Raw genomic sequence first — 21,312 nt, 5'->3', positions numbered from 1 at the left:
ATATTTTATGACTTATTTGTCCTGGACTGAGGTAAAATATGCTCATGATGAAGGCGAAAATAATTTATACATTTGCGTATCTCATCCATAAAAAACTAAATCTAAGGACCCTAATTTGATCTAGTTCTACAGTCCCACAATAAGGAGTGAATTTACATGAGACTCCATGTTCTAAATATTCATTAACATAGTGTAAAGAAAATATAACATTGCTATACACGTAATACGGAATCTCGTGTTCTCAAGATACTATCATTAACTTCAATCGATTTTCAATTTCTACCCAAAATAAAATTTCGACCAAATTAAACTCTAGTTTTTCTAAAACAAAAATTCTTCTACAATTAAATTCTACTACTAAAGTTAAAATATAGTATCATCCACAAGTGTAAAACAAATATAACAATTAATGCGGGACGGGTCTAGTAATATATAGGACTACTACAATTTTAGTACTTCCGCAATACATAAACGTTGGAATCGAGATTCATCAACATAAATTTAATCAAACCAACTTTGGGAAATGGGCAGAAAGATGCGAATTTTTTTGAAGAAAATGAACGCGCCCGGACTTAACTAATTATCATTTAATTATAATGGTTATTATGGCACAGTTATACGTAGTATTGCCTATGGAATGCTTTGTTAAATGAGACACTGACTCAGCTGCATAAAATTAAAATGAAACTTTATCTTTCTTTTATTACACACCCACATGCATCTTCCACCTATAGTATGTTCGGTTGACAAGACTAAATCTCATGATTAAATATGTATCATATTTGGTTTATAAGATTGACCATACAACTTATTTTAGATGGATAGTCTCATGATAATTAGTCATAGCCTCCCCCTTCTAACTAAAACAATCCCACAACTTAATCCTAGATGGATAGTTTCAATATATTTATAATGGCAACCAAACGCTATCTTATACTCCCTCCGTCCCACTTAAAATGCAACATTTGAGAATCGACACGAGATTTTATATAGTGTTGTTTTGTGTGTTAATGAAAAGAGAGTAAAGTAAGAGAGATGAAAAAGTAGAGTTAGAGTTGTTTCTATTTTAGGAAACGTTTCATTTTTAATGGGATAACCAAAAAAGGAAAACGGTGCATTTTTAATGGGACAGAGGGAGTAGTATTTAACAAAATAGTCTACAATGATTACAATTTACAAAGGCGGGAGATAGAATTATGCTCGGTATAAAATATGAGTACAATTTTAGTAGTTCGGTACTCCCTCCGTCCCAGGGAAGATGACCCCTTTGTGGGACGGCACGGGATTTTATGCAATCTTGTTTAAGATGTTTAAGTAGAAAGAGAAAAGGTTGGTGGGTGTTTTAAGTATGAGAGAGAAATAAAGTAAGATAGGAAAATAAAGGTAGAAAGAGAAAATATAAATGGAAGTTTTAAGCGAGAGAGAAATATGAAAAATCTATAATTTATTTCACTTATTGATTTAAAAAATTCTCAAAATATACAATTAAAAATATTGACAATTTCAACAAATTTTTTTAAATTAATTATATGCTAGATTAAAATTTTTGAAAATTAGGATATGATTTTGTCATTTTCTAAGTTAATGACTTATTCAGAAAACATAATTGTAAAGACCCATTTGATTGTTAATTTAATTAAAGTGTGAAAAATCATAAATTCATAAACTACGTAAAACGTAAAATTATGTGAAGCAAAAAAAACCTGAATTTAACTTGGCGGCAAATCTATTCATTCAATTCTGGAAATTTCAACTTGGCGACAGATTTAACAATTGAGGATTTCATTTATTTCATTTTGAAACCTTTCAAGTTGGCGGCAGAATTCAACAATAGATGAGGCAAAAAGGATTCTTCCACACAAAAAATTAAATTGCTTCCTAACACTAAACCGACAGCTAATTTAGAGGAAGTCATGGTGGGCAAAAAGGAGTCTTCCACACCAAAAATCAATCTTGTCGTCCAATTTATCCGTCGTCAAAATCGGCAATACGCCTGAAATTTGGGAAATTTGTTTTGACATCGCCGGAAATCGCATCGGTCTCGTCGGCCATTGCGGTTCTCTGCGCTATTTGGCACAGACAAAAAGATGATTGGTGAAAGGAGAAGATTGCCGGAAAATATTGCCGGAGATGATTGTCGGAGATGATTGCCGGAGTCGATTGTCGGAGACGATTGCCGGAGAACGAGATCGCCGATTAGATCTATGGTTTTGTCAAAGAGAAGCAGAAGTGGGCGGTCAAATTGGGTAGTTAATTAGTGAATTAATTAGGGTTAATTAATTAGATTTAAAATTTCTTATTTTCTTCTGATTATTTCCTTACTAAGTAATGGGTCATCTTGATTGGGACAGACGAAAAAAGAAAGCGGGTCATCTTTAGTGGGACGGAGGAAGTAATATTTTCTCAATAGCGCGCGTTATAAGTAATTGGTTTTAATTTTTAATAAAAAGATAATATACTCATGCAATAATGTTCTCTTATTATATCATTTCTTACTTTAATATGAGTATTTACTTTACTTTATTTTATTTTTACTTTTTTATATTTTTTCGTTCTATTAGTTTAACTACATAAGTACATCCCCTTGTCTCATTACAGAGTTTCCTTTATTTTTTTGTCCTAATACTTCTATTAGGAGTGATCGTTTTTATTTTTTAGCAAAAAATAATTGCTTATTCTTCTTAACTTTATTCTCCGAATATTTTCATTTTTTTCGAAAAAATAATTGCTTACTCTTCTTTAACTTTATTCCTACTTTAATTATACTTTACATATATCTCTACTCTATTTTTTTCTATTTTATATTTTTTCAGCTAACTCATTAATTAATAGTATTATTTTTAAAATTTCGTGGTTAAAAAAAATCAACCAATAAGAGGGAATATATATTATCTTGGGAATGGAGATTAATAAGATTAGATTAATTGCACCAAACCAACTTGGAAAGCGGACTGAAAGATATGAAAATTTTTTGATTTGACAAAAGAAACTGAACGTGTCCGCATAGAATTGATTATCATTTAATTAACTAATATTATTATGGCATAGTTAATTACTGCTGCACGTGAAATGCTCTGTTCGATAATGACTTTGGATCTCAGCTCAGCTCTAATAACCCCGTGATAATCCAACTATTAATATAATCAATCAAATCTAGAAATGGAGAATTTATATTTAATTTCGATCCATATCATTTTTATGTAACTAAAATATCATTGCTGATATATTTTTATATAGATAGAAAACCTCTGACCCTAGTTATTTGAGTTTTGTTCAATTTTGAGTTATTCTAAATTATTTGAGTTATTTATTTTTAAGGTTAAAACAAAGTATTTGATCTCACTTATTTTATCTTCTTTCTTACTTTTATTCTTTTGTCTTTCCTAATTTATCCTTTCTTATATTATATTTTTTCTCCCTTTAACCTACTAAATACTAAGTACAACTGTAACAGCCCGTCCTCTTAGGGTACAATAAATGCGGCGGCTGCTACCCAAACGGACTCTAAAGAAGTAAACAAAGGCTAGGGTTTCATTTAAATAGTGTTGACCAAAAGATTAGGAAGAATATCAGAGTATTTAAAACAACAACTTCACCTAGAAAACTTGAATAAGAAAAAGGAAGGTATGATAAATGACGTTCAAAGATCTCAAGAGTATGACATACTCCCTCCGTTCCTTCATAGTTGAGTCATTTTTCCATTTCAGAAAGTTCCCTCATAGTTGAGTCATTTCCATTTATAGTAATTTTTTCCTCTCTCTTACTTTATTCTCTTACTTTATTCTCTCTACTTTATTCACTTTTTACTTTATTCTCTCTACCTTTTTCTCTTTCTTACTTTTTTATCTATTTATTTAACACACTCAACATTCATTTCTTAAACTTCGTGCCGAAAAGTTCCGCCTCAACTATGAGGGAACGGAGGGAGTAGTTTCCAAGATAAAAACCACAAGATAGTCTAAGGCCTCTAAACCGAAAGGAGAGTGCAAAATATTCAGAAGTAACATAAGTGTATCAAAAACTCAGCGGAAAGCGACCAAGAGAAAGAATAGCTATGTATGAAGACACAACTACGCTTGAAGTTCAAAACAACTATCTTAATTAATTATCATGCTCAACACCCGCCACCGCTCGTCATCATTCAACCTACACATAAGGAAAACACATGCAGGGCGAGTATTTTGAAATACTCAGTGAGCTCGTTGCCAAAACATTTTATAAGTTATGCCACCCTTACCAAGTGAACTCGAGTTTTAAACAGTCATAAAGAATATCACGAGTATCACAAAATATATATTTTCCATAGACTGGCCAGTCAAAAATAACTCCACATTTTCTCATAAATTTCCACAATCACAATCACAATATTTCCATGGTGCGACGAAAGTGTGGCCACACTTTTCGCCCACGAGACCGGCCAACTAGCAAGGACGGCTCCCGATCCCATCGTGTACACAGCCTGGTAGAGTTTGCGGCCCATACTCAGACCCGAATTCGTATAATCACATCCATAGCCCTATAGCCCAATGGAGCGAACTCACAAACTAGGCATCAGGCACACAATATCAAAAATAAAACGAACATAGGCATGACATAACAGTTAAACCACCCTTATAACACCAATCAATATTTTTGACAAAATAAAAGAGAGTTTTTAAGAGTAAAGCCCACCTCGACTGCTTAAATTTCAAGTAGTTTCGCTTTTCCGTTATCCGGCTTCGCAACCGAGGTTTCACCTTTTAATCAAATAGGCACGTATCACAAATTAGATTCAACACAAACTCCTAACTTATGCATGTCTCACTACTTTCCCTTTTTCCCATCGATTTATCTTAACGCCATCATTCAATAAAATCAAGTCATGCTTATCATATAATTTCATTAGTATTCTACCTCTAGATCTATCATCAACATGTGTCACACAAGAGTATTTTGCCAACATACACAACACACACACACACGCACACACACCCACATGCATACATATTTACATATCATTTTTTATCCCACGATCACTCAAATAAGATGCATGAGGGTTCAAGAAGACCGATTCATCGGTTAAAAAGAAGAGGAATCAAGTAGAAAGAAGAGGATTAAATATGAGGATACCTTATGAGAAAAACGAATGGTAGAAATTTAGTATTAGCCTTGTTTCTTCAAAATTCTTGGATTGAACTTCAATTCTTCTCCAAAAAATGACAAAGTATTGGAGAATAGGAGAAGAAAAATTGGAGAGAGTGGAGGAGGGAGGGAGGCGATAATATGGGGGCTAGGGTTTAGGAGTCCTCTTATTTATAGTGCTCAACAAGATCTTTAGGTAATTAAGATAGAATATTTGGTAAGATTTCATTCTCCGCAATTAAATAAAATAATATTGTGGAGTGGGGAAGAAGAGTTAACAAAAATAGACTCTAGGGCAAATCCCTTAATTTTCAAAAATTTAGGCTACTTAATTAGCCAAGACTTTGTTTTGGTATATTTTACGGAGTAAAATAAAATATCACGGAGCAAAATAAAAATAAAAAAATCCTCCCCATTGGCATAGAAATAGGCGAGTAATGGCCTTGTAAATAAGGCATGGATTTTTGAATATTAACTAAAATAAGGTATGGCGATGATCTCTTGAAGTATGGAAAGATTTGGTAGAATATTTAAATTCTAGGTATGGAAGGAAATCAAATAAGGAACCAATAAAATAAGCAAAATATTATTTCCTTCCCAACATAGTGATTTTCGAAAATCACTATTAAATAAGGGGGGTGTCGAAAATCATAAAAATTAGATGGCTAGTATTTATGGAAATTTTCTCTAATATTCTCACTCACCCTTAAACAAATAATTTACCTCTTAATAAACCACATGCCACATCACATTAGTCAACAAATTTGACTTTTCAAACTTCCCGGTCAAAGAAACTCATGCAATAAATTCACTTATCAAATAATTCATATCTTCCACGTCATCAATAATAAATTTTAAGGCTCTAAAATTAGGGTTCTAAATTCCGAGATGTTACGACAACATTCTTAAATCTAATACTGAAAACAAATTAACGCCTCAAATAACAAGATATAAAGGGACTATAACCTACAGTCCTATATATTGCACCAGGGCGCATGTAAATGCACCTCTTATATGTAAACCAAGCTACTGTGATTTACAGTTCCCCTAATTCACAAAATCTCGAACGGTAACGTAGTATAATAGTATCAAAATTATTGAATGTTTACTTAGTGATGCAAACTTGCCACAAAAATAAACAAACCAATAATGAAAACATATAAGCCTTAATTTTTAAACCCCAAGACAGTAGGTTGATTATATAAACCTTATTGTACGAAGATAAGCCTCAATTTTAAAATAACGAAAACATATAAACATATAGTAAGTTTCATGTGCTTTCATAAGTTTGTGTTAAAATGACACCATACCACCATTCCTAGCTAATCATTTGTACGCGTGGACGAATTATCAGCTGCCATGTGGCAATCATAAAAAACGCTCAGGGGTAAAATTTCTTGGACTGCAATATCCAATATGCTAAACTGCAATTTTTGCTCGTCTGCAATATCCAATACGCTAGGCTGCAATCTATAGATTGCAGTATAACATTTATACTATTGCTGCTACGTGGTGTCACAGTATTATTTTAAAAGATGTTGTCATTTTAATGCACCCCTGTTTTCATAATATCAAACTTGAAGAAAAGCCTTAATTTTTAAATAATGAAAACATATAAGCCGTAATATTCTCAAAAGATATTTTAAATAAGGACTTATTGTACGAAGCCTTGCCGGGTTACTTGGAATTTATTATATACAATGTCATAAATGAGGTTTCAAAATAATGCATTCAATAAAAAGAATTAATTAATTTAAACTAACAGCGGATTTAATTAAGTTACTTAAATGGTATAGTAATTTGAATATGGACAAAACATGATCAGAAGGAATTAGTACAATTGCAATAATATTCTAATAGAATTAAGCTCAAATTTATTAATTTAGGAAGTCCATTAAGGAAGCCCAATCCATATCGCCTTGGATTAATTCCTAGCCTAAAACATCACAAAGGAAAATAAGATCACAATTAGGGATTAAACTATTTAAATTGCATCTGCTTGATCCTTTTATTTTTGATGATATTTATGGCTTTGTTAACAAATGAGAATTCAGATAGCTTCTTTTCGTTTTGCATTAAGCAGAAGTATCCGTCCATTCATTCACAAGAACATTTGAAAAGGTGAACTTATTGATGAGCAACCGCTAAAGAAACAATGATTTCTTAACAAACTCGACATTAATGAAATAAACACTCATTAATCTCAATAAGAAGACAATCCCTTTTACATCAAATAAATCAGACAACAACAACATCAGCAAATAACAATAGCACACCAATAAACTAGACTGATCAGAGGCAAACAGTCTTTATTACCACAACCCCAGAAAGTAGAAACCAAAAGACCTCACACACAAAAACATAGTAGCACATTCTGGATCCATCACTCCACGCAGCAACGATACATGATGAACTTCTCCATGGGTTGATTACACTCTCCGCAGAGCATTGTTCCGAGGATGTCCTCAATCCCCGGAATGGTAAGTCGGTTGCAATGATGAGGAAAATCGCGTGCCAGGCGGGCTAAATGGTCGTGGAGCCCTGTGGTGAAGTCCAGCGTGGTCTCAGAACTGCTCCACGAGCTATATCCTTCGAATGCCTTGAGTATCATATCCCCATTAGCCTTGGCGATCTTCTTGAGGCCGGCCCCTTCCCCTTGGCTGATGAGGCCCCACCCCTTGTCGTGATCGCCAAGGGCAAGCATGTTCATTGCCTCGCGGAGGAAGGGGTGGCGCTCGCTTTCTTTGACTCCCTGGTGGAACTTTGAGTAGAGCAAGCATTCGATTCTTTTCCAGAAGTTAATGGATGTGGATTTTTCCCATACTTCAACACCAGTGCTTGACAGAGTTTGTGTAATTTGAGTCATGTGATCTTCTCTCGTATTCTTCTTGTATATGTACACCATCTGCAGCTCGATTTTAGCTTCACCAGCAACTCTCTTTGCTTCATTTACGAATTTTTTTATCCATTCGTAGTCATCACCACCAAACAAGCAGATGTACTTGTTTTCTTTTACCTGTACATAGAATCAAAATTATTTTCTTTTTTCTTTTTTGTTTTAATTAATTGAGAGTAATTAGTTGAGTAATTAGTTACCCATTCGGACATTTTTTGAGTAGTTTGTTGAACCATAAACTTGAGGCTCCATTCCCTGAGAGTCTTCCATTGCTCCTCCTCACGCGTCCGACTGAAGGGGAAGGCTGCATTACCCCATGTGCACATCATGCTATAGGAATCTTCATGAACCACTTTTCCTCGGTGATCTATCGACACCATTATCGACTTCTCGGAATAGCGCCACTCCTCTCTCGCGTACTTGACCAAACCCGGTTTCACATATTTTGGATGCTCGATTGCATGCCATGGCATCTTGCACTTCCAATCATTAAATGTTTTCTCATCATCTTCACTCATCTTTTCCACGATCGGGACCCACACGATCTCATACTGCGCTTTCTCTCTCGATCGTTCTCTATAGAAAGTGCCGATTTTCGTTATTTCTTCTTCGGTAATTTTAAGACCCGAGATTAGTAACAGCACTGTTTTCCCTTTCAGAACTTCCACGTCTACCTGTTTTTCAATCACTAAATATTTTGATTACGCACTCACAAAATTATATTCATACTATTTACTCAGAATTATTGGTTGTACCTTTTTGTCGCCTTCACATGAAACTAGACGGGATTCATCTTTTTTTCTTTTTAGAATAGTCTGTAATACACTCAGGTTGCCCATATGGGTTATGTTCTGGTTCAACACCACCTTTAGCTTCTCAACATATCTGATCCGTTTCTTCTCCTCTGCCAAGTTTTAATTTCCATCAAATTAATCACTACCTAGTACTTATAAATAATAGTAGTAATTAATTACTCACCTATGTGTATGTTGCACTCATCAAATTGTTTCTCGAATGAGGTATGAATTTCGGTGATCTTTTCCTCCAATTTAGTAATGCTCCGTGTTTCAGTGTACGAACTTTTTCGGCAAAATTTACAAGCAAAGTTAGTAATACAGAAAACCATATGATGCATGATGCATTATTAGTAGTAATACTTTAATAGCTTACATTTCTGTAGTGTTTCCAACAATTACTGAATAATGAGATGCGCAGGCGACGACTAGTCTAGTCATCCAATACACAGCAATTGGTATGTGATTCCTTGCTTCAATCATCACTTTTGCCTCATTTGCCATGTATTTTGCTCTGAAACTAGTCCTAAATTTGGCAATGAACCTTGTCACCTTAATTGAGACTCTCAATGCCCCCATAATAGCCTCGAAGCTGGATTTCATATTTTCGTAAACATCATCAGTGTGGTCCGGAATCTTCTTGAGCAACGCCACTAAATTTGTGAGTTGATTGCTTTTTTCGAGCTTGGCAAAGAGACAGTATTGGCCATATTCTACAACAAAAGATGCCAAAATTATCACGATTTTATCCTCCCATGTGTAGTTTGTAAGCAGTTGCAGAATCTCCAGCGATGTCTTGTTGCTATCCCCTTCCTTCGAGCACTGGCAGTTCAACTTTACAAAGAAATGACATTTTTTTCAGTTTCCCAATTATACTATTGGTGAGGTACTAGTAGTATATATAGTAAAGAAAAGTAAGTAGTGAAATTAATAGTATCTAACCACACAAGTGATCTGGTGTAACAAATAGGGTAGATTGTCTGGAAGGCTATTGGGTCCAGATATAATCTTCTTGGCCTCCTGACCCGGATCTATCTCCTGTGGAATCATAAATATATAGCCTCATCATTTGAAACTCAAATAAAGCTATATAAAATCACAACAAATACACTTACATCAACGTTGTCCGCACGATCATGATTGATGATACATTCGACCGAGTTAAGAAGACATTCATCGTCGAAGAAGCTGACGCCATCTATATGATGTTCTAGAAGATTCTTTCTGAGAGCAGGGTCGTCAAATGAGAAAGCTGATGTCTTGGTTGATGTAAATTCCATCTCGCCTTCTCTCTAGTCTCTGCTATGTATATATGTTTTGCTTGTTTTTCAGTGTGATTCTTGATTCACAAAATGCGCTCTTTAAATAGCGGAGAATTCAGATAAGGTGACGTTTTAGCATGTACGTAAGCATGTAGAACTACAGTTAACTATATAAATTGTCCTACTAATTAACCTATAATAATATGTAGAACAATGTACATGATCGGGTCACTTCTTTTATTTTCCTACGTGTTAATATTAGTTGATCATAATTTTATAATTAGAACTTGAATTCGGTTTGAAACTACTCCAAAAACTTGTCATTTATTGTTGACATCGCACTGATATATTTTAGGTCATTTTCTACTTACCTTAATTTTGAGTTTTGCGAGAAGCTTCAGCTTCTGCTAAAACATGATAAGAACATATATATTTTAGGTCATTTTATGTCATATAATTTAAAATAGAGGAGTTATTTATCGTACAAAACTGCCCCTCAATATTGTTAATTTTTGTGAGATTCATTGTTTGTAATAATTCATTTAATTATCATGTGTTTCTTCAACAGACTAATTCAGTTCTTGGTTTTATTTGAAGTTTGAGGCTTTATTAAAAGTAAAAACAAATCAAACATTATGTTATTCTTTCAAATACTAAAAATTTTGGGGCGTAGACGATATTTAGAAGAAATGTTAGTTTCGAATTAGTCAACTATTGTAAGTTGTAACAAACTTGTAGTTGCATAAAGGCCATGTTACTTGTTGTTATAGTACTAGTTAAATTAATTACATATTTGATAACAACCTAGTTTTGTTTGATTTGCCTAATGACTACAAGGCGACGTAGAAACTCTGTTTTATACTTTTATCAATTCCACAGCAACATGGCTACGCACACCGTTCCCACTTATATATACATTAAATAAAATCCTAACAACTTAGAATCGAACGATCGAGTAAGAATTTTTTTAATAAGCTACATAGTTCTAACATTCCTATTGCATCTTTAAAAATTCCCATCAATTAGTTATCTTTGATTAGTTTTTCTTTTGTGTCTTCTAGAATTTGAAGAAATTATCAAAATTATTTGTTGATTTTTGCTTAGCTGTTCTCGGACAAGCATGCATAGATCTAATCGATTCTTTTAGCAGTATCATATGATAAATATGTAGACAAATTCTCCTTTAGCACCAAGCCAATGTGTAGGTTAGTTGGGTTAGTACGTAGGGATCAGATTAGGGTCGGATTCACTAATTACCAAGACCTCTTTGTTCTTGTACAAGAGAGCTCAGCCAAACTCTCACCCACGCGGCTGATAAGTTTACAGGTTACAAAGGAGAATCCCTCACAACTATTACAATTACAGTAACTAGTTCTAGCTAGGGTTCTTGAGTAATCTTGACATCTTGATACACCTACACACTCAAGAAGATTGTTAGTATAACAACACAAGATCCTTGCGGATCTAAACAACAATCAACAAAGTATAACAAAGAGACAACTGAATAGATCGCATAATATGGCTCAGAGCCCGCCACATAGCCCAGATCTATTCAACTAGAACCAAATCCAAGGGAGCAACGATGAAACGACTGGAGTCTACCCTCACACCGTCACAACCTTCACCGAACCGCCCCTTCACACCGGATTAGGTCACTGGAACCACCTCGGAACAGAAACCCTAGTTCTCACACTTACAAGCAACCGAAGCAATTGCCTTCCACACGACTCAGGGATCAAGTATTCACACAAGAATGGTGAATCATCTCTAGAAATCAACCGGAAAGGCAATCGGAGAGTAGAGAGAAGGTTGAGAGTCTCAGAGAGTAGAGAGAGAGAGTGTATCGAATAATAAGAGAACAGAAACCGGCTAGTCTCACACATAAACAAACACACATCACAAACCCTTAATCCAACGGCTGAAGAGCCCAATCCAAGTGAAGAGACACGTGGCAGCATCTGGTGTGAGAGGGAGAAGCAGCTGGGCTTCTGGGTCAAGTCCAAAGAATGGATAAAGGCCCAGACACAAATTAAATCAGGCTCAAGCAATAATAGTCCACATATATTCAACACAGAGCTTGACCTTAACCCAACTCAATCCAAAATTTTACTTCCTTCGTCCCACCGAAGATGACATACTTTCATTTTTTACTTTGCTCCAATCAAAATGACTCACTATAAAAAATGGAAACACCTTTTATCTCGATTTTATTCCCCCTCTCTTATTTTACTATCTCCACTTAACACACAAAATAAAGTTGTATAAAATCTCGTGCCTCTAAATAATGGGTCACTTTCATCGAGACGGGGGGAGTACTATTTTGTAAAAGTAATTAACAACTGTAATAAATCACTTCTGTTGTGTGAGTAAGTAATATAAATAGAAGTAATTATTATTACAAAATTTAATATGAAAAAAATTAATTGCGTTCAAAGTGATTTTTGATTATATAAAAGTTTTTTTTTTATTTTAAATTAGATAATACTCTTTCCGTCCCACAAGATTATGCACTTTTTTCTTTTTACCCCGTTCCACAAGTGTATGCACTTTCTGATTTCGAAAACTCTTTTCTCTCTATTGTGGCAGGAACAATACTTTGATTACTTTTCTTTTTGTCTTTGTCTTAATTATATTTACTAATTATACATTAAAACCTTGATCCACCCAAAAGTGTACTCTTGTAAGACGGAGTGAGTAAAATAATTGGTTTGGGTACCCTGTACTGACTAGGCGTTACTTCTAATAGATAAAAAAAAATCAAGATCTGAATAACAAAAATAAATAATCAAAAGAACATGTATAAATTGGTTATTTTTAAATCCTAGAACTCTAAAGTTTAGTATTCTATAGACCAGAAAATTAAACGAGGACAATATTTAAAGTAAATGATATAAATAAAACACTAGATGAAATCCGTCAGTTGAATCTGGCGTTCTTACGTCTTCTTCCTCTTGCCTTGAATTTCTTGGATCTTTCAACTCTTCAATGAATTTTTCAATGTTTAAATCATACTGTAGTTTGGACTAGAGTGTTTATAGGGTTCTAAATCGGTGGTTCCACCTTTTATCCCCAAAATTTAATGATATATTTATATTACCATGTTATTAAAACGTCAATAGTACTGTAGCAGTACTCAGCTCACTAGTTCCAGTAAAATACCTAAGTTGGAGGATCAAGTTATACATTTCTAATTTTTTTAAATCTTTTTATTTTTTAAAGGTGAGACATGAGCATTTTTCTATCAAGTAAAAATGGGTTACTAAGTTTACCAACTTAAATTAGACTGTGCTGGTGTTGTTTGTACGATAGATGTTATTCTCACGGGTATGTATGGCTGAAAAAATCACCAGCAATAATGCATACACAGGCTTCGTCGGATCACTCTCATTTTGTAAATTTTTGGGTATATCAAACAACTTTGTTTGACCGAAACTCTACCTTTTCTAGCCTACTTTCAAACACACCTTAAGGAAGACTAAATTATTAATGTGTTCAGCAAGGTGAAAAAGTTTCGGCACAAATGAATCAGAATATTTAACTAATATAGCAAGTTTAGATATAGGCAGTTAGATACACATACTTCATCGGATGATTCGGATCACTCATTTTTTTAGGGATGAGATGAAAGTAATTTTTTGGTATCAAACAACTAATTTGTTTGACCGACTTTCCATTTTCTAATTCTATTATATTACTCTATCGTCCCACGAGTGTATGCACTTTTGGTTGGATACAAGTTTTAATACTTCCTCCGTATCATAGTAGATATTACGCTTGGGGATTGACACGAGATTTTAGGAGGTGTTATTTTGTGTGTTAAGTGAAAAGAGCAAATAATATTTTTATATTAATGTGAAAGAGAATTTTTTTAAATAAGTAATGTGATATTTGTAGGACAAACTAAAAAGGAAAGTGTGACATCTACTAGGGATGGAGGGAGCATAAAATTAATAAAATAAAAAAAAGATAAAATAAAATGAAAATAATGCATACTCGGTGAAATGAAAGAGTTATTACTTTTAAGTGTTACTTCCATCATCTCATGTTAAACATAGAATTTTTGAGCAAGTGGTTTTTTTTGAGTAGGTGGAAAAAGATCAAGTGCCAAAGAGAATGGTATAGGGAATTGAATAAAGAATAAGGTTAAAAGAAATAGCAAAGTAAAGGAGGAAAAAATGAGTGCTTTTATTTTGGGTAAAGAAATGAGTGCTTTTTTACGAAAGACGAAATGAAAGTAACTTTTGGGCATCAACAACTAATTTGTTTGACCGAAACTTTTCATTTTCTAATTCTTTTACTCTAAATCATGCTACAAGAGTACACCTTTGGACATAAATTTTAATATAAAATTAATAAAATAAAAAAGAGAGAAAATAAAATAAAATTAATACATGCTCTTGTGGGGTGAAGAAAGTTATTATTTTAAGTATTACTTCTATCATCTCAGGTTAAACAAATAACTTTTTTTGCACATAAATTGAGCAAGTGGTTTTTAGTGAGTAAGTGGAAAAAGATTAAGTGAGAAAGAGAATTGAATAAAGAATAAGGTTAAAAGAGATAGTAAAGTAAAAAAAACAAATGAGTGATTTTTATGAAAAGAGGAAATGATAATTTGTTTTGGAATGTACGGTAAAGAAATACGAATAGATTTACTTAGATAGAAAAATTAAACTAATAATTTCACATACTAAAATAAAAATAAGAAAACCTATATGCATATTAATTTTAAAAGTGTACTGACCTTTTTTAAAGGTGCATTACCGTTTCCAAACTATAGCTCTTCCCAACTCTGCAATCCTTTCCTGCAAATCGCAATCAGCTACTAAAACACAACTGCAGCTGCAATTGACAGTTAATAGGTAATCCTTGCCTTCAATTGCTTATTTGTTTTTTCCATTTCTTCATCTTTTAATTTGCTTAGACGAGCTTCTGTACGCCTAAATTAGTTGAGAGGAACCGTGAATTAGAGCCAGATTTACTAATTAGAGGGTGAATAATTGAGAAAGATGAAACAAACACTGTATATGTTAGAATAACAAAATATAATTGACTATTTTTGTAAATTGATTGTTGTTTACAGTAAGATCGTGAATACTTTGATGAATGTAGGGTGATTTCTTGATACAAATTACAAACCAATGAATTATTTGGAAGAGTCTGCTTTGCATTGCACGGGTTTGTATGTTTCATAATCATGGTTTGTCGCATTCAGTCAGGATAGAAGATTGGAAGAATAAGTTTTTCCTAGTCAATTGTCATAGTTAGGCTTGGCTTGTTGATTGTTGGAAAGAAAGTATAAAAGGCAAGCATTGTTTATGTCCTCAAAATAATAGTGTTTTGGTTAGCTTTAAAATCATGCAACTCGGTGAAATGTAATCGTGCATCCTCTATACATTCTCTTGACTCAGAACAGATGAACTAGATGCTCTTATATACATTCAACTACAGGTCCCTTGATTGAGAACTAGATGCTCTTAAAGTTGATTCCGGAACTAGATGCTGTTCAAAAACTTGTTGAGGGAATGAAATGCTCTTAATGTGTGCAAAATATAATTGTAAACATTACACACTCTAAAAACACCCCACCACTTAGTAAATTCCAAACTGCCATCCCCTTTAATCTTCTTGTGAACCCCTGCAGCCACAGCACATCAGACCACCATCTCCCTTGTTTCTTGCAATCTCCATCAGCCACTGTAACTATTAGTTTATCTGTAATTCTTTGCTCCAACTGTTTATTTCTTTTGCGTGCTGACTAAGCACTGTTTCTGTTTTTCCATTTCCAATACTTGTTTATTATTAATACCGTGAGTTAAGTGATTATGAACAATCGAAAAGCATACATATATTTTTTCTTTGAAATATAAAAAACGCAGATAGTACATGATGATTTATAGTATAATTTTTAATTGTTATTTCAGTTGTTTATGATTGATTTACCATGATGGAGACCATTTGCAGGCCGAATATCCAGTTAGAAAATTGGTGTTTCTTCTTCTGTTATGACTTATGTGAGGTAGATTATTGCAAACATAACAATGTGGTAAAATTAAGATTTACGGCAGATGAAAGTAGTACTAACAAATAAACCATGAAAATGTCCGATTTTGACAACTCCCCTTTCATTTTCACAGTGGAAATATTCAAATTCTCATTAAATATCTTGTTTCTTTTATGATGAAAAGTTTCAGTTTCAGAAAATTAACTATTTGCTTGCTTCATATTTCATGTTTTCTTAACAAATGCCTATGTTGCTCTCTTTAATGCAGTTAAACTGAATTTTGTTTGAGAGAGAAAGAGTCAGATGGCTTATGCTGCTGTTATTTCTTTAATGAACACAATTGAGGGTCTCCACAATTCTTCTCGTATTACCTTTGATGTCACCACCCCTTGTCCAGAAATCATAGAACCGGCTTACGAGGAGTTGAAGTCCTTGCAAGAAGTTCTTAAAAGATTGGATGGGAGCAGCAAGAGTGGCAGCAGGAAGAAGGTGAATGCTTTGGATTCTCAAATCAGAGATGTTGTTTCTCAGTTTGAAGATAAACTTGAATCTCATATCTCAAATCAGTTTCTTTCACAATCTAATGAAAAGCATTAATGGAGATGAGAGCCATCCATTGCTAGTGTCCATTGACCTGCAGGATTTAAGGAAAGATTTTTGTTCTTTTGTCGAAATGGCAAAGCGAATGGAGGAGCAGTATGTTGATCGGTTAATCAACATGACTGAAGAAGAAGAAGAAGAAGATGATGATAATGATGAAGTTGTTTCCTCCAGAATTGATTTAAGTGGAAATATGCCACATTCAAAGATGGTTGGATTCTCTGATCTGTTTGACCTAATCAAAGATGGGATCATGGGGGATGAGAGGTTCCGTGCTTTATCAATTGTAGGAATGGCGGGCATTGGTAAGACTACTTTGGTTAATGAGATTTTCCAAGACAAAATGGTTGCGAGTCAATATGACTGTCGCGTATGGGTGAAAGTTGGTAGAAAATTTCTATTACATGAAATTGCACGGGACATTCTAGCTCAAGTGGAACATCCAGTTACGGACAAGGAGATTGCAGAGAAGGGGGTAGCTTTCTACTTAAAAAATTTTTTGAAGAAGAGATGTCTTATTGTACTGGATGATGTATGGGACAGAAGTGTCTGGGGTTACTTGAGAAGTTCTTTTCCTGAAGATGCGAGCTCTCAAACCTTGCTCACAACAAGACTACAAGAAGTTGCTCTTGGTGCTCTGAATTTGAATATTGATGGCATCAAAGAAATGCGCTTTTTGGACAAGGAAGAAAGTTGGGATCTTCTCCGTGACAAGGTGTTTGGTCAGGATTCATGCCCACTTAAACTTGAGAAAGTTGGAAAGAAGATTGCTGAAAACTGTGGAGGCCTTCCTCTTTTGATTGTTAGGGTTGCTGGCCTCCTGTCCAAAGCCGAGAAGACACCAGAGTACTGGAATGAGGTGGCAGAGAAACAGAACTTAGTTTTTGTGGATGCATATGACCAAATGATAGAGGTACTATATCCAAGCTATGAGTATTTACCTCAACATCTAAAAGCATGCTTTCTTTATATGGGCGTTTTTCCTCAAAATTATGAGATTCCTCGATCCAAGCTCATCAATATGTGGATTGCCGAGGGTACATTTCTTGAGCTAAGTATGCTTGAAAAATCAGACTATCATGCTATTAACTATTTGAATGAGCTTACTTCTAATAGTGTTATCAGCTTCCACCGAGCGACCTGTTGGTGGCTTGCTGGACAAGAACTTATGAAGACACTGAGAATTCATTCCGCCTTTGGGTATATGGCTACCAAAATTGCTAGGATGACGAATTTTTTTCATGTTATAAGAAGTCGTTTTGATGGTTTAGAAGAAGATATAAAATTACAACATCGACTATGCATCCACAATAACATTTTATTGGGCATCAAAGTATTTTACAAGTCTATGGAAAATGATTGTGCATCCATTGTGCGTTCTCTCCTTTTATTTGGGTCCCTATTATCAGTATCCAGTGTCAGTATCTGTCAATATGAGGCTGCTTAGAGTTCTTGATGCTCTTAACATCCGCTTCTATGAGTTCCCACTTAAGGTACTTAAACTAGTTCAATTAAGATACCTTGCTCTCACATACAACGGAAATCTCCCTACTTCGATATCCAAACTTCGAAGCCTTCAATTTTTAATAATCCATAGACATGTGAGCGTTCAATCTTGTGGAGATCTCTCATACAAGTATGTGCCGTTGGAGATATGGGATATGCAAGAACTAAAGCATATTGAAGTCATGAGAAGCAACCTACCAGATTCTAATTGTAGTCTTTCCTTAAAAAAGCTCTCCAGACTTTTAGGTGTGAGTGCTTACAGCTGTACTAAGGGGGTGCTTGAGAGAATCTCCAATCTGAAAAAGTTAGGAATTCAAATTGAACTGGTACCTGATGAAGATAGTAGGCTCTTTGGTCCCTTGAATTGCATTGGTACTCTAAATGAACTAGACTCTCTTAAATGTGTTGTCGTGAATCCTGAGATGAGTTGTTGTGTTATTCCTCCGCCTGCCCCTTGTTCAATGTTCCTGCCAAATCTGCGAAAGTTGACTCTGAGTGGCCTAGGCTATCCTTGGGAATACATGAGTATAATTGCTAAGCTGGAAAATCTTACCGTGCTTAAATTGCAATGCTATGCCTTTCAAGGCCCAAAGTGGGAAATAAAAGAGAACGAAGCCTTTGGCTTTGGATTCCTTCAAATTGAAGACACTGATTTGGCTGAATGGAAAGTGGCGCCTGGCGGTATGCCATGGATTAGGAAATTGAGCATGAAACACTGCTACCATTTAGAAGAGCTCAATTGGGAACCTGATAACTACATGATTAGGAAGATAGAAGTGGTTGATTGCAACCCTTCACTTGTGGCCCGTGTAAACCAAATTGAAGCAGCTCAGTTGGCAAGGAAATATCGTAACCTTGGCATTTCTCTCCATTCCTCATGGGTTGATGGGAAACTCAAGTCGACAACAACCCCGGTCGAGAGGTTAGCCATTCCACTTGCATTACATTTGTCTCGTATTTCATTGCATCAGTTATTTTACGACAATAATGTATACTGTCATCGTGTGAATGAAAATGTTATATTAATGCATGTTTATAAATTAGGCCATCTCAATGTATAATTATCAGCAATCAGTGTATTCTACTATGTGAACCTGCATATATATAATTATGTACTGTGAGTCTGTGATGTGAATGCACATTTATATATTAAGGTTACTAGATATGAATGATCAACTTCTCAAACTTCGCCCTCGAATACTGCAGGGTAAGGACATTTTGGGATAGGGTTCCTTTGAATTCGGGGAATATGATTTAAAACCACACAGATACAAATTGAAGAGTCTGGTCTGATTGGTGATGAATACTTCGGCTCCTTCGCTTTTGGTACAGGCTCTATCCATGTACACTCAACTTCTGAGTAGCAGTCATATGTTATATTTCTGACAAACTATCTTAACCTCCTAAATTATTAAGGTGAAAGAATTACATTATCGTGAACTAATGATTTCAAGTATCATAAAATTAAATATGTCGGAATATTATTAAGGTGAAAGAATTACATTATCGTTCCCTACGAATTTGGTCGCTTAATTATATTATGCCCCCAATAATATATTACTATGGATAATTGTATAATAGTAGTATGATATGATATGGTATTATATTATACTCCATCCGTCCGCCATTAAATGTCCTATTTTTCTGTTTTGTACGTCCGCCAATAAATGTCTCATTCCACTTTTATTTCATTCCACTTTTATTAGTATTTGTTAAGTGAATCCTGCATTCCAAATAATTTCTTAAAATCCATGTCGGTCAAATATGCAAATTTAATCGTGGAAGAGGGAGTATATATAGGAAATATAATAATTTATTGAACTCTATATTAAAGCATTTCTTTTTAAAATATTTGAAAAAAGAGATTGAAACCCTGATGTGAATTCTCGTCATCCATCTTATTGATGTAGTAGTAGTTACGGTTTCTTAGTAGTTACGGTTTCTTATGGGGCTGTGAATGTTACAAGTACACATCTTCCTTGGACAACCTAGGCACCATAGTATCTACTCCTTCCGTCCCTGATAATTCCACCTAGTATTCCATTTCGGGTCGTCCAACATAATTTGTCTCACTTCACTTTTATCATTTTTGGTAGTGGACCCTATATTCCACTAACTCATTCATACTCACATTTTATTATAAAACTAATACTTTAAAAGTAGGACCTACATCCCATCAACTTTTTCAACTCATTTTCCATTAGATTTCTTAAAACCCGTGTCGGGTCAAAGTGTCCCAACTACATACTGACATCGATCTCTTATGCTTGACCTCAGGTATATCTGCTGACTACAAGTACGTATTACATATTTATATCCGTGTGTGTATATATTGATTCTATGATGATGATGATTTCTTTTGTGAAAAAAAAAAACTGATCAATATTTGCGTGATATGTTGCACTTGTTCCATGAACTAATTTTCAAAGATATTAAATTCCTGCGGAAGCGCGAGAATAAAAGATCATCTACTATATGAACTTACCTAATACATAGTCAAATTATCTTTGAACAATTCAAATTCAACAACACATCAATTTAGTCTATCTAAGTCTATGTGAGAGACGATAAACAAGGATTAAACATCTATAACGATAGAGGCTTCTAAAGTGATAGATTCCAATATTAAACACATCAACGGCGTCAAAATGTGGATTCAATGGTGTAGATACATTTAAACAAGCCTAAATTACAACTTGGAACAACATTGGGAGTTTAGCCTAAACACATGGTAAAAATCACAAGGAAGCATGCTCTCGTTGAGTGGAACAGAGACTTGAGATCGGATCGTCGGAATTTTGGCCAGAACTTATTCTTCTTCTCTCTCTATCTCTCTTTTTCCGTGTCTGAATTTCCCCAAAAAACTTCCAAAAACGCCACTTAAAAATCATAAAAAAACTGCCAATTTGCAGTTGGGCGTAAAACTCCACTCGGGTCGATTAATATGATTTAATGCTTTTGAGACTTGATGAAATGTGTGTTTGTTGATGAATTAATCCTAAACAAAGGCGCTTGTTTTGTTTAATTTTGTTTTAGTACATCAAGGGTTTTGTTTATTCAATTCTTTCCATAGGTGTATTTTTTCTGTGAATTGAGTGTTTTTTAATGTATTTTGTGTTGTTTTTGTAGGAG

General features: G+C 34.4%; 1 protein-coding gene and 1 pseudogene across 2 annotated transcripts; one reads left to right on the top strand and one right to left on the bottom strand.

Moving 5' to 3' along the window:
• Positions 1 to 7,451: 7,451 nt before the first annotated feature.
• On the bottom strand, positions 7,452 to 10,091 carry LOC125195152 (protein SIEVE ELEMENT OCCLUSION A-like). The gene is made up of 7 exons (XM_089056741.1): positions 9,921 to 10,091; positions 9,754 to 9,849; positions 9,188 to 9,645; positions 8,996 to 9,096; positions 8,773 to 8,921; positions 8,218 to 8,691; positions 7,452 to 8,137 (listed from the first exon to the last, which is right to left on the bottom strand). The coding sequence occupies exons 1-7, from the start codon at positions 10,089 to 10,091 to the stop codon at positions 7,505 to 7,507; spliced, it is 2,082 nt and encodes a 693-aa protein (XP_088912867.1). The 3' UTR covers positions 7,452 to 7,504.
• Positions 10,092 to 14,821: 4,730 nt separating this feature from the next.
• Positions 14,822 to 19,620, top strand: LOC125192942 (putative late blight resistance protein homolog R1A-10; annotated as a pseudogene). The gene is made up of 3 exons (XR_016137634.1): positions 14,822 to 14,932; positions 16,343 to 19,102; positions 19,387 to 19,620. The product of XR_016137634.1 is annotated as a putative late blight resistance protein homolog R1A-10 (transcript).
• Positions 19,621 to 21,312: the final 1,692 nt, after the last annotated feature.

The sequence above is a fragment of the Salvia hispanica genome, chromosome 4 (assembly GCF_029641045.1).
Source record: "Salvia hispanica isolate PSC_SH4W2 chromosome 4, Shi_PSC_v1, whole genome shotgun sequence".
In the NCBI taxonomy this organism is placed as follows: Eukaryota; Viridiplantae; Streptophyta; class Magnoliopsida; order Lamiales; family Lamiaceae; genus Salvia; species Salvia hispanica.
This window is presented reverse-complemented; position numbering and strand designations above follow the sequence as displayed.